The 14340-nt window shown below is 44.7% G+C and overlaps 1 protein-coding gene across 12 annotated transcripts in view; it reads left to right on the top strand.

The window, feature by feature from the left end:
* Nucleotides 1-14340, top strand: part of MSI2 (musashi RNA binding protein 2) — a 259928-nt gene that overhangs the window by 85676 nt on the left and 159912 nt on the right. For all 12 annotated transcript variants that reach the window (XM_087752379.1, XM_087752373.1, XM_087752376.1 and 9 more), the window contains one exon: nt 3107-3199. In XM_087752379.1, the coding sequence (XP_087608505.1) occupies nt 3107-3199 (93 nt within the window). The remainder of the gene's footprint in view (nt 1-3106; nt 3200-14340) is intronic.

The raw sequence follows: 14340 nt of genomic DNA, 5'->3' as shown, positions 1-14340 counted from the left end.
CTGTTAGCTATTAGGCTAACAGTCTGCGCTCTGAGTCTCCGGGCTGTGAGTCCGGTGCAAAGCTCTGCTCTGCTCCTCAGGAGCCCTGTGCAGAGCAGGACCACAGCGCTCTGCGGTTTTTACCCTGACGAAGCCTTGCCTCATAACTCGTCTGCTTGGCGACGAGAGAGGATTTGCAGGTTAGAGCAGGAGTTGGAGGCTTTGTTTCCAGTTGGTCCGAGTCCTGCCGCAGTTATCTAATAATTGAAAATTAGCGAGGCTGTACCAGCACAGACAAGTCAACTGCGTACAGCAGTTACCTGGCATTAATATTTGAGTAAGAAATGGGTGCTTCCAGTGCAAGCAGCAGCTCTTCTCATCTGCTGGGGCTCTCCTAGGTGCTCCAGGCTAAATCCGAGCCAAGTGCAGTGCTGGCCTCGTCGCCGGCTGCGGGAGCCCGTCGTGACACCACGGTGAGCGGGCTTCACTCGTTCACCTCCGCTGCGCACATCCAGATCCTTATGGGGAAAAGGCTGGTTTCCAAACCTGCACCTCTGTCGTGACCACGTCTCCTGGGCTGCTGGTGGTCGTTGGGTCGTGGGAGATGGGGGTGGGAAAGTGACTGCTGGCTGAGCCCGCGCCGAGCCCGGGGGCACGCTGGCACCTCGTGCCACGGGTGAAAGGAAGGCAACGAGATCGCCTGTTGAGGCACGTCGGGATAGGAGGAATTGCTAAGGCTGCACGTTACTTCTGTTCTTTTGCTGAGGGGAATATGTACAACAAAGCAATTGAACCGTCTCTTCAGGAAAACATAGATTGTAAAAGCAGACTTAATTTTGTGCTTCACGTTTGTACCAAAGAGCTGATTTCTGAAACCATTTCCCAGCTCGAACCCATCTCTAGGCATTATAATGTTGTGAATTTGCTTGTCATTACCAATATTTTCTTTGACTGAAGCTATTGAAACAAAGTAGTCTTTTTTTTTTCTTCTTTAACCTTCAATCTTGCTTCTAAAAGAAGTAGCTCTTTTTCTTTCTTTCTTTTTTGGTCAAATATAAAAATGATGATAATTTCAAATATTGCTTTAGAATAATTGCTTTCTCCGTCTTTTGTATGACAACAGAAGCTTGGCCTGATCTTAAATCAGATGCTGGCAGGCAGAGGGCTCTTGACAGCCCTGCAAAATCCTTTAGTTACAAGTCGGCTTTAGCCAATTCTTTATTTGTAAATGACAATTTTCTACAGAAAAATATATGCTTGGGCTTCAATTTTGGAGCCCTAGATTGCAGCCAGGAAAAAATAATTGAATTTTTACACTGGTTTTTTCCTCTCTTTTCTTCCTAACTTAAAAAAAAAATAAAGTAAAGCTCTGTAGAGCATGGTTAGGGGCTGATTGAGGGAAATATCTACCCTGGTTAATTTGAATGGCAGCGGAGACGGGAGTGATGTTTAATTTGTTCTGCACCGAGAGAATTTGGGGCTACTCCAAGCTTTTTGTTCGGTGTCTCAGTTCTGCGAAGGCTTTGCCCGCAGCCGCACAGCACGGCTTGTCGCCGCGGCTCCACTGGTGTAGCAAAGCCCAGCTGGGCCGGCGCCAGTTTGGGGAGCACCGCTGCTCCCGGTGGGTCTGATGTGCGGGATGGGGTCTCGTGGCGTGGGGGCAGAGCCACGGGGGAGGCCCTGGTGTGATGGGGCGGCCGTGCTGCTGCGGGAGCGTGGTGACCCTCAGGGCAGCCCCCAGCACCTTGGTGTACAGAAGGTGCTGGGCTGCACCTTGCAACCTTCAGTAGCTATCATAAAATGCATCTTGTCTTCCGTGAAAAAATCAAAAAGTGAGAAAAATCCAGGCTGTGCACTGAGCAGCTGCAGCAGTTGCGTCTCCGGCCGACTGCCCAGTGTTGTTCCTTTTGCATTGCTTCAGTATTTGCTGGCTGTTGTTTAACCAAGCAAGTCCTGGTTCTGGAGTTACAGGGTGAATTTTCCCTTCAGCTGTTGTAAGTTGGCCGCTTCGTCCAGTTTCTGTCATACAGAAAACAAACTCAAGCGTCTTAATGCATTAATTTCTTATTGACATGCGTGTTGGTTTCTTGAGTTAACATGCAATGGTGACTTTACAACATCTCTGTATGGTGGGGTAGGCTGCTAATTAGTTGTCTCCAGTGGTAAGGGAATTGCCTGCTGTAAGCTGGGACGTTTCCCCTCTGTCCAAGCATACAGGGATGATGCCTGCCCCTTCGGAGCATGCTGGCAACGTTGTCCTGGATCAGCCTTGATTTAAGGTGGCCCACAAGGCTCAAGTGGTTTGGGATCAGCCCACCAAAGACACCTGCCACCGTTGGGCTTTGGGTCCCTGGGCTGGATCTTGCCTGTCTTAAAGGGTTACGGGTTATGGATAACGGGTTATCTGATAGTACGTTCTCCGTAGAGAGTCCAGCGTCATCCTGTCACCTTGGATGGACCAAACCTGGGGGGCATGTGGGTCAGGAAGAAGAGCTGGGTGCTCAGTTGGGGTCTTGGGGAACACGAAGAGGTTTCTGAAGGGCCTGATCCAGCCCCTGATGGAGGGAATACTGTGAGCATTTCAGCCGAGATGTGGTTTGTGGCAGCTAGAGGACTGCATCGGTAGCTCTTGCTGTCTTTTGTCATTTGATTATTTTTAAAGTAACTCTGCAAGTTCCTTTTAAACTGACCCATGGAAACTTAATAACGCATCACTTCGATTCAATGTAATTACCTTTTGTCTGGCAAAGAGCATGCACTCTGTCTTTAGGAAAAAAAGGGGGGAAAATGGCACATCTTTTTGAGACAGTAGCTATGAGGATATGACACTTGGACTCCTCTTTCACTTATATTTGCATTGAGAAGCACAATAAAAATCATTTATTAAAAAAAAATATCCGGGGGCTAGAGTTGTTATTGAGTGCCTTTACTCAGCCATTTCTCAAATAACAACAAAACAAGACAAAGAAAAAAAAAAGTATCTAATCAAATAGAATCTGAATTGCTTTTCTAAAGAAATATTCTCATTAACTGGGTTAGGGATGGCATCTGAAGAGTATTTCTTTTTTCCACATATTGTTTGAAATAATCTGGTTAAACCGTGTGCTTGTCTTGTAATTTCTTACAGATGGTCACAAGAACAAAGAAAATATTTGTAGGTGGATTATCGGCTAATACAGTAGTGGAAGATGTAAAGCAATACTTTGAACAGTTTGGCAAGGTAAGTTCCTGCCCAAGTGAGCACTACATGGTTTGAATTCTTATATTTTTTTTCCCTTCCTTTTTAAAGTGTGTTTTGAAAAACAAAAGTGCAATGAGGCCTATGCTCAAAGGAGGGCCACATTTTTTGCCTTTCAGTGTAATTTCTTGAAGCCTCTGGAATCGCTTCTGGAATTCCTTTTCTGTTTGTTGCATGTGTATTTGTACAACATTGCCAACACTGTTTACCTTCATTAGAGAAAAAAGAATCATTGAGAGGTGAATTTGTGTATGTTCAGGAAGAATTTGACCCTTAGCTGAATGATTACACAGTTATCTTCTCCATAAAATCAGCCTTCTGTTTACCCCTGATTCCAGTGGCAAAAGGAGCAGATAGACACATTTGAGAGAGCTCATTAAATTGTGAAAATGCCTGAAGGAACCACGTGAATAGCATGAGTAATATGGAAGTCACTAGAATATCCATTTAATTTCTTATTAAAAAAATCCTTATGCAAGATCTTGTGGAAATACATGTAGAATCCTGACTTTTTTTTAAAAAAAGCTTACGCAAGGAAGGAAACCTTGCCAGAATACTCTTTATGGCGATGGGACAGCTCAGACCCCGCAATCCAGGCTCTATCTAGCTGGAGCTTCGTGCCACCGACTTCCCTGGAGCTTTCTGGATCTCCAAGGCTTCTGGATGCTTGGTCAGGAATCCAGCGAGGTGTAGAGCTTGCAGAGCCATCCGCTTTGAAAGCAGTTCGTGGTACCACCTTCCACGGAGACTCCTGTCAGCTCCCCTGTCCACGGGGCTCCGTACAGCTCGATTCCTCGTAGTTAGTTTATGTTTCTTTTATCTGCCCTGGAAAGCCTCGGCCAGGCGGTATTTTGTTGAGGGCTGAGGAGGGGAGTTTATAAATTGTTCCTGTGCTGGATTGATAGTTGTTTTGCAAACCATTCATTTTATTTTCAATAATAATCTTCGATTCCGGCAGGATGTTTACAGCCTGCTGAGCCTTTTATTAAAGGATTACATGAGCTTTTGGATGTTTCTTCTGTAGTTACTCCTAATTGCAGAACTCCTCTAACCTGTATTTTTGAAGTTAATAATAGTTTCAATATAAGTGCTTTGCATATTGTCTGGATGCTGTCTTAATATAGTCTTTTTAATTTCACCATCTGGTAGTTTCATGCTTGCAATTTTACAGTCCCTGAGAATGCAGACAACTAGGCTGCGTTTTTCAGTAGCGACTAGTGATTCGGGACGCTTCAGTTCTGCTTTTGTGCTCTGCCTTTCTTGAGATAGCTTAAAAGAGGTCTGGCTTTCCAAAGGCAATACTTTTGGAAAATCAAATTTTTTTTTTTCAAGTGTCTTAATTTGAAGGCTAAGAAATTAAGGCGCTGAAAATAATCGCACAAGTTGCAATCAAGGCTGGAATCCATTACTCTGGCAGTAGAGCTGGGGTATGTCCTGCTGAGGCCGCGTGGTCCAGTCGTTAGAGCTCAGCTCCTGTAGGACTCAGGCTCACTCGGTCCCTGTGCTACCAGGTGACCTTTTCCAGTTGCATCCCTGTTTCACGCTTCCCTATTCTGGCTTGTGAAAAGGAGATGAGTTTGGTGAAGTTGGTGGCGTTTTGGAGGAGAGGCTTCTTGGCTGTGTCACCATGACTCGACCTTGCGTGCAGGCACTCAAGTTCTCTCTACTGCACTTCGCTGTTCATCAGCTGAGACAGTTTGGTTTGTGGGGTGTTTTGAGGTGATGCTCCCCAAGGCTCTGGTTATTAGAAGAAGCAGAGCTAGTTAATGACTCTAGGAAATGAGGACTTGTGGTCCAGCTAAATTAGAAGACTCGTTAATACGCTGCAGTGGGTGGGATGCTGCGTTCAGATATAATGACCCAGGACTGTAGGAGCTGCTCCCTTCTCTGCGTCCATTCCACTTCCCCACCTTTCCTTGACTTGCTTGCTCAGAGTGCAGGTTCTTCGTGGCAGGGACTGGTGATACGTCTGTGCGCTGCTTAGCACACAAGCCTCGCTCTCCAGTCAAGCCATTACAATGCAAACAATGCATCTTGAACGATTGGCAAGGTTTGCATTTGCTTAGCGCTTTCTTAAAATAAAGAAAATTGCACTACATAATTAATGTGTAGAGGAGCCGCCCATAGTTGATAAGAGCATCTCAGGTGACTTGCTCTTTGAAATGGTGAGCGTATTTATTGGTGTGGAAGAAATTGCTTACCTACTGCTGTGATTCCTGAAATCCCATTTGTACTTGCTGCAGAGAAGAGCTTTGCAACCAGGGGAAGTTGTTTTGGTAACTGGAGGTAGCTCTCAAAATACACGATGTGGTTAGAACAGCTACCAGCTTTGGGGCCAGGCGGACTCGCTCGTTTAACTGGAGTTGGCAAGAAAGGGCCTAAAGTGTTGAATTTGAAACTGCAGCTTTTTGAAAAGTAAATGCCAGAACCTTTTTCTCCAATAAGAAGAAAACTGCTTTAATAAACCCTCTTCCCTGACTTCACCAGTGAAAATGCCTGCCTGTTAGAGCACCAAAATACGTGATAATGATAATTCCCGAGACTTTGATCATGAAATTTCTGATAGTGATTATTTTTTCTTTCTGTAAAGCCCAGGATCTGTAGGAGTCCCAGCTTTCATTTTGTGAAGATGGGCATCCCTAGCTGCTGCTGTAAGCTGCAGAGGAAGACTGGGGAAAATTACCTGAGTGAAGCCAAAAGGCTTAACAGAACGAGCACGAAGCAGCGTAACTTACAGCCTCGTGATTGCTGAATGCTTAGAGCTGGCGATCCTGAACCTGTGCACAAACAGTTATTGTGAGGGCTTCCCAGCGAGGGCAGGGGGTCTGGGTGCCGAGGAGGGGGCTGGCTGCGGGGCCCGTAGGACCTGGTGGGACACGGCACGGCTCGTGGCGCAGACGGGCAGGGAGCGCGTCCCAGCCCAGCGCCTCCGATAAGGGCGGCGCGGGCCCAAGGCCGGCAGCCGGTGGGAGGCGTATCTGGGCAAGACTTTGGGGTTGAGTCTTCTCCTTCCAGTGGTTTCAGGGAGCAGGATCCACAGGAGGACTTGGGGAGGCTAAGCCAGGAAAACAAAACTCCAAACTAAGCCATAACCGTTTACAATCTGAAGGGAAAAAAAAAAAATCCATTGTCTTACTACCTAATCCGGATAGTCTAATGCAGTTGTTTCTGTGATCCTCTGTTATTTCAGTCGAAGATGTTTCAAACATTCTTGCAAACAAAATAAATTCACCGGCCATGTTAACCCATCCAGGGTCTGCAGCATTGCCCTTGTGCTGACATGTGAAAAGCTGGCTGTTAAGACCGAGGTTTAAAAGAATTTCAATGAGAAAGCGTTGGAAGTGAAGAGATCCAACGGGAAGCACGGTGGGGCTGCGCTAGCCTCTGGAGAGGCCACAGGTGCCCTGAGCCATCAGCAGGGCTGTGGCTGCGGGTATACCTGTTTTATGGCTTTCTGAAAGGGTAAGCAAAATGGTGCTCTCCAAGATCAGGACGTGTTGGAGCGTTTAAGGCTTCTGGTATCATTTAAAAAAGGAAAAAAAGCAACAGCCTCTTATAAGCCTCACCCGGAGGACTGCGACCTGCAGAAGAAAGCCCCCAAACGCTAATGAATTGCACTTCTCTCAAGACGTGCATGTTCTGCACCTTTTAAGCTGCAAGCAACTGATGATAAGGGACTTCTTAGGGCTCGTTTTTTACTAGGTAATGCTCCCTTTATAGAGCTCCAGTGAAAGTAGTGTAGTCCTTATTTTGCGACTTGCAATTATACTTCACATGGTGAACTGTGTAATTAGTTTGGAAGACTTATGCCTAGTCATTGGTTTATCCTAATCGGCTTTGGCTTTTCCCAACAACAAAGTGAGCTTATTTTCCTAAGCTGAAACAACTCTGCTCCCTTTGTTCCTCTCTTTTATTGTCTCATTCCTTTCATTCTGTTTTACTGCCAAAGTTTTGTTTCATTAGGCCTACAAGTCATTTCCAATCCAGTGGGCTGCTACAATAAGGCCTTTATAACTCAGCTGCCCTGGTTCCCATGTCCCTTCTGGTCTGGAGCCAGGACTTGCTATTTGACATGGGATTTTAACCCTTTCGGTGCCCCAGCTGTGAGTCCCCCCTTTTGCGTTGAGGCCGCCTTGGTGCGGTGCGAGCCAGGCTGGAGATGTGGGCTGGAGGGACTGTCTGATGAGCTTACAAATGCTGAACGGTTGTGTGTGGTCATTAATTGGTACGTTAATGTGGTTGGGCTCCAGGCATGCTTTTTGACCCAATTATCGAAACAGAATTCTGAGTAAAAATCTTACTGAAAATACCGTAATCAGTCTTGGTGGGAACAGTCCTTTGAATGAAAAGGCTGCTGTGTCCTTCCAGGCCCTGTTTCCAGCACCCTGGGAACAGAGTTATGTTAAAGGTACGTTTCAGTTGTCTTGAGCTCTTAGATCAGCCCGTCTATGACTGTTCTTGTGGAAAAATCATGTTTTCTTGTGTGGGAGAGAATACATTTAAATTTATACTTTTTTGAAAAAGAATGGTGATTTTTAAAGGAGATGCGTGAAATAGGTTTGTGGGCAAACACTATTTTTATATATTGTTATTTCAAACTGCTAGAAAAGCAGCGCTGGTGTTGGTGGCCCCGGCTGTTTGCTACTTCTAAAAATCTTGAAGCAGGAGCATTGGCTCTACATTTTTTTTTTTTTTCTTTCTTCTTTCACAGCAATCTAAAATTACTTTTGGGGAAGGGGGCTATGGCATTTGCTTTTTATTTTAAGTTTTCAGATGAAATTGGAACGGACCAAAATGCATTAATTTTGTTTTCTGTTCTGGCTTGCCACGAGGTCCCTCAGACAAATCGTAGGCATGTTTCAACTTCACTTGGAATATGTTGTTTCCTCAAGAATGGCTTTTAAGATTTGGAAATTTTGCAACAAGACGGGATTTCTGAATTATCTCTCTGGATCTGAAATGTTTTGTACTGTCACTTGTTATTTCCTGAGATGCAAAGCAGACTAGTGGAATAATATCTAGCTTCCGATGTTGGGTTTTTTCTGTGAACCTGTTGAGCTTTTGAACGCTTGTAGTTTTCTCATCTCTCCCTTCTGTAGCCATGACTTACCGTCTAGTGGCAGTTCAGCAAGTGAGAGGAGAGTAACTTCTCCAACCCCGTCTCTACTCCGGGTGCACCTTAGCAGGGCCACAGTGCTGTCTGGCAAGAAAACTAAAGCTGATAGCAGCGAGGCTGCGGACAGCAAAACGTGAGAATGAGAATTTCCTTCTTTGGTTGCACAATGTCATGCATTAGAACACGGACAGCAATGCAAATAATGACCAGCTTAACCTTTGAAAAAATAATCTTTTCTAATAAAGTCCCTCCGCTTTCTCTGCGTAAGCGTGCCGGGAGAGGGAAGGAGGTGTAATCCGCACCGAGGATTTCAGCCTGATCGGGTGGTTTACATAACTTGCTTCCTACATGCTTTCCTCTCTGACAGCTGTGAAAATATAAATCAAGAAAACATGAGAGAAAACCCCACCTTGTTTGGCAAGGCTGTCTGGGTGTGAACCAGTTAATGCGCTGTTGTATTATTAAGCACTCCAGTGGTTTACTTTTCCCTGAGACCTTGAGTATGGTCTCTGAAGATGTTATTACAATAGAGTTGTTAGCATGAGAAAAGGTGGTTTTCTTGCCATGGGTTCATTTTGGGGGGATTTGGAAGTCTGTGTAGAGCTGGGGCTAAGGCCAGAGTCAGGAGGTGCAAGGAATTTTGCTTGTATGAAAGTGAAAGCTTAGTTAATTTAGACTTGGCATACAGTTTGAATTGTATTGTTACATCTGTTGGACATTGATATGTAGATTTAATGGTCAATAGGATACACGGATGGTCTATTCTTAAAGTATTTGCTTTGCAGAAAAGTAATTTTTTGGTTTGACAGGTTGTTAGCCTTTCACATTTTTCAGCACTGTATTTCCAGATTCAATATTTGTGAATTGGTTACATTTTATGAAATGAAGGGACAGATTTGGACTCTTATTTACATTCTAGTCTGTAATAGCCGGAGTTCCCAAAGCATTTGTAATATGCAGTAAAATAGAGAATGTGTTGGCATTTTTTTAGCTGCTGCTAACCTCACTGTTCCCTTCCAAAGCAATGCTGAGCTCTAGCCCTGGTGTGAAAGAGCTTGTAGCTCATTACATTCTTCGTTCAAAGTTACCTGGGTGTACCTTGGGAGAAGTTGCTTAACTTGAATCATTGCACCTCCTTAAAACAGAAAGAGCAATAGATAAATGCGTCATTGTTTGAGCTTCTGGTAAGTTTTGGACAATGAAAAACACAATTTGCGGGGGCTACTCTGTTGCAGTAGCACGGAACAGCATTCAGCCTTGTTCACGCTGCTGCTTCTGCCCTTTGCTTGTGCTTTAAAGGTCCAGTATTTCTGGAATTCCTTATTTGAATGTTATGTCTCCGATATTCCAAAGGATGATGAATATTCCTTTAAATTTTTGCTTTGGCATGTGACAAAGGGATCTGGGATATAGTGGTCCCTCATGGCCTAAAGCACTTTTTATTATTTCTTCTCCCTCCCACGTGTGCTCTTTTCTTTCTTTTTTTTTAAAAAAAAAAAAAAAAAAACAAACTGAGAAACTCGATCGTTGCTTAAAAAGAAGCCAGTGTTTTCATTCTGTCCATGAAAAGTCGTACACAGGAAGCCAGTTTTTAAGTGGTCTGTAATAAGACACATGCTTCGTGAAAGTGGTTTTGTTATAAATTAGATGTTGGTTTCTACCTGGATTTTATGAAAAGAGGAAATGTTGAGGCAGGATTTGTGGGCAAGAAGGCTGTATCAGAACTCAGCAGAAGTTTGAAGTACAATTTTATTTCCTTTTCTACTCTGGTTAAATGAAATGGCAAGGAAGCTTTTGCGCTGTAGCGCCGTAACGCGTGTGAGATTAGGTAATTGTGGCGGAGAGTCGGGCCCCCAGCATCTGTCTTCTGTTTCCCACTGTGCCACCCACTTGCCGTCTGACTTTGGGCAAGCTGTTTTATCTCGCCTTACATTTCCTTGCCTTTCTTACTTCGTAAGCTCTGAAGGGCATGGGAAATGTAAATATGCCAACACTCACGTCGCTCGCAGCTTTCGCTGGTGAGGACTCGATGCCGACGGAAGAAATCGCCCTGGTAGCAGTGTAAGTGGGCCGAGGCTGAGCTCGTGCTAGCGGCACCTGAGCCGGCTCAGGGGTCTGTGCTTGGCGGCTGCCGCGGAGCCGGCGGTGCAGCTGTGCTGTAGGTACAGCTTAAGCACCCCCAGCTCCTAGGAGCCATAAGGGCAGGGCCTCCATCCTTTGTTTAAAATGTATTTATTTTAAACTCTGCTATATCCTTTGATTTTTTTATTTTTTTTTTTTTGGCATAAAGTTATGGCTGGTGCCCTATATTCTGTCTCGCATGCTTTAGTAACGGGAGCGGTGTGGATCCTGAGCTTGCAGAGCATGATACACCCTTGGCGACCCAGAAGCATACCAAGAGCGCAGATGAAATCGGTGATTATCAGAGGCTGTCTTTGGGGAAGTTGTAAGAAAACATTCCTGTTTCCTCCTCCAACATGTGTGCGAATGTTTGCTTGTGGTGTCTTTGTATCGGTTCTGCAACTGAGCCAAACTGGTGAAAATGACCTGTGTCTTTTCTGAGACCCCAAGAAAGTCAATTGTGTTTTTCACCCCACTTTTATTTTATACAAACCCAGCAGGCTATATGAAATACCTAACAAAATTAGCTAATAATGTTTGGTAACATCTTTAAATCATTCCTGGAATGGTCTTGGATTCAGCCCCAGGGTGGATGAGTGGGGTTGAAGATGAAGAACTTCTCTGGAAGGAAACGCTTTGGTTTTGCTGGGCTGTGGTAGCAGCTGGGAGCCCCTGTTTTGGAGCAGGGCCCACGGGGTTGGCTGCTATGCAGAAAGGCATCAGCAAGACGAACTCTGCCCCAGCAAGCTGCATCGAAAGCAAAAGATAGTGGTGTTGAACGACAGCAATAGGAGCGAGGTAAAATTTTCTGATAGATATTTCCGATATATGCTGCGAAATTGCATCAGATTCCACTTTGGCACTTGTCTTGAAGTGCAGCCTCCTGGACTCTCTGGGAAGTTACTTATAAATGTCGGCACTGCTCCTGACATCCATTGAAGTGATATAACCTGTGTCCAGAACGTTACTTCTGTTCTTCGAGTAGCTACAACTGAGGGTGCCAAAGCTTCGCCTTGGGAAAACTCGTGTTTTAACACTGGTTCTCTAATGAAAAAAATAGCAGCAGTTATTGAAAACTTTGTATGGTGTAACTGAAGCTTGCACAATACTGCTCGCAAATTTGGGGTAGGCTCATCAGCTAAAGCGAGCTAGTTAAAACATAATTGATTGGAGAGTAAGCGTTTAATCACTGTCATCATACTACATAATAAATACGCTAGTACCGAGTGATAGGATGTGAAATGTGAGGATTTTTTAAATGCAGCTCTGAGTCTGGGCCCTTAAGAAAAGGGCTTTTAAAAGTATCCATGAGGAACTTCCTATAAATTGTGGAAAAAGAGCACGCATTACAGGAAGGAGGTGTAATAGTTTTTTCCCCCGTGGAAACGAATGGCCATACTTGGTCGCTCATAGCCCGTTCAGCTGGCACGGGGCAGGGCACGGCGCTGGTGAGCAGAGGGGTGCCGGGTGCTCCCTCCCCTCCGTCCCCAGGCGTCGGCGACCCCGTGCCCAGCCCGCGGCTGCGGAGCTCGCCGGACTCCCGGGAATAAAGCCGTGCACTCATCAGCCCACCTTCGAGCACTTGTTCCAGCCGCGTCTGCCTTTCACCCTGCTGTGCAGTGTTAAGGAAAAGCATGGCTTGATCTGCAGCTTGATTTTTGAAAACTTACATTTTTCTGATGGAAAGTTTGTTTTTAAAGTGGAGGGTTCTGTGCAGCACCTGGTAGTTCTTGTTTTGTTTGTGTGCTGCTTCTTTTTTACTTATTTCTGTGGTTTTCCATTGGGTGCTAAAAATCAACAAGATGATTTTCTGTCAGTCCTAGAGGTGAAATAACCAAGCTTCGTTCACACATGCAATATTGAGGTGCGACCAGTTTAATTAAACTTATGCTAATTCTGCACAGGTAGAATATGAAATTCATTTGACATCCATTTTACACGTGTCTATCTCTGTTAGGAGAAGTTAGTATTTTTATTTTCTGGGGAAAAAATGTGCCTGCTCATATTTTTGGTAGAAGCGGAGCGGTAGCTGAGCATGGCAGGTTGGGCAACGTCAGTCCTATCAATAATGATCCAGTACTGGGGAGTACGTGGAGTCCTGAGAGGGAGAGACGTGTTTAGCTGTACTCTGTGTGTGGTACAGTATATATATTCATAAATATAACTTCAGAAATGGGGACAAGGGCAAAGTAGCTCAAATGAAGAGCCAATTAAGATAATCTAAGCAGAATGAGGATTAACTGCCTCTTAATCTGGAGGACACCTAAAATGCATGTGGCCAGTTTAGATCAAACAAATGTTGTCTCTGTCAGGGACATTTGTGAGAAGTTTGGGGTGAACAGGAATTAATAGTGGTGTTTTCAACTTCTTATCCAGGGCAAAATGTTGTTGAAATAGTGATCCGGACTCTGATGGGTCCTGCTGGCAGAATATATCACAGAATGTATTTCTTTGCTGTTTGAAGAAGTAAGAGTATTGGCTATATGGTAAAGAAATGATTGCTCATGTAACAGGAGTTCACATTTTGCAGTTTTTCTTTTCACAGAAAGTTGAAAACACTAGCAAGTCTGTCAGAGAAGAAGCTGCTATGTGTTTTCTTTTTTCAAATGAGTTGCAGTGCCCATCGTGACCTTTAGTGCGGCTCCTAATACTGAGAGAGGCTGGTCTGAAATGAACTGGTAAAGGCACGTTCACGTACCACCGGCTGGTAGTGAAGAGAGATTACATTTGCACCCCTGTTCCAGGACATTGATGTGAAATCTGAGCAAATACGAGTGTGTGCAGGGTTCCACTTTGAGCATCTATTTATTTTAACGCTGGCATTACAGAGTGTTTTGGGTCTGCGTTGCCTGAAGGTGCTGGGCTGTAAGCTGCTTCTAGTGGTGTTTATTGGAAAAGAGGGTGTGCAGCAGATCCCGCTGTGGCGATGCTCCGTTTCTGGGGAAGTTGCTGTGCGAGCGGTGACTTTTGGGGAGAAGGTCCCTCTGTTGACTCTATTACTCTGATGAGTGGTTTAGCGAGTTCAGATTGGTGCCATGTTAATTGTCAGGACTGGGAGGGTGGGAGCAGATTTCACCGGGGGCAATGGAAGAGATCCAATGAATTTCCACTCTGTTTCCCTGCTTGGCAAACCAGCACTTACTGTCACTTTGCATAAATAGGTTTATTTCAGAGGGTGAGCCATCACCACTCCCCCTCTTCCCCTCCCGGCCCACCCTCCCCTGAAGGATAGGAGGCCGACGAGCATTTAATTTCCCCAACAGCAGGTGCTTGTCATCCATCTGAAGATAGCTGCCAACATCTGGTGCAATTGCCTCAGCAAACGCAGTAACAAGGCGGCCTGCAGTTCAAACGCAGAGAGAGCATTGCCTCTTTAATGATAACAAGCTGTTGGCTTCCCCTCTGAGATGAATTCATCTCACAGATGTTTGTCTAGTTTTGGCAATCTTATCACTATAGCTTTGGTGATTATGCTCAACTGGAGACTATTACTATAAAAGAAGTTTGAACTTGTTCCATTTTTGCATTATTTATTTATTTATCCATTTATTTCTTTGCTTTCTGGATATAATTTGTATCAACAACTGTAATGTTGGTCCCATTACCCAAGTACCCTTACGTTTTTTTTATTGCATCTGCTGAACAGTAGCTCACTACTTGACATTCACCACTGGCGAATGTCTTTCAGCCACGCTGACATTTTTAACATTCCCCATCAACAGCTTTGTGGTTTGAACCCTCTATTTAACACTACATTTTCTGGGATTACTTGGCGCTCACTCTGTCTGTTCTCTCTAATAACGGCAATATACTTACTGTTTCTGCAAAGTGTGAGTTGCCAAGAATATTCTGGATGCTTCCTTTTGGACGGTAGCACTCTGATGAC

The sequence above is a fragment of the Nipponia nippon genome, unplaced genomic scaffold (assembly GCF_047370975.1).
Source record: "Nipponia nippon isolate SJK-2023a ecotype South Korea unplaced genomic scaffold, ASM4737097v1 scaffold_15, whole genome shotgun sequence".
In the NCBI taxonomy this organism is placed as follows: Eukaryota; Metazoa; Chordata; class Aves; order Pelecaniformes; family Threskiornithidae; genus Nipponia; species Nipponia nippon.
The sequence above is the reverse complement of the archived record's forward strand: the minus strand, read 5'-3'. Positions and strand labels throughout refer to the sequence as shown.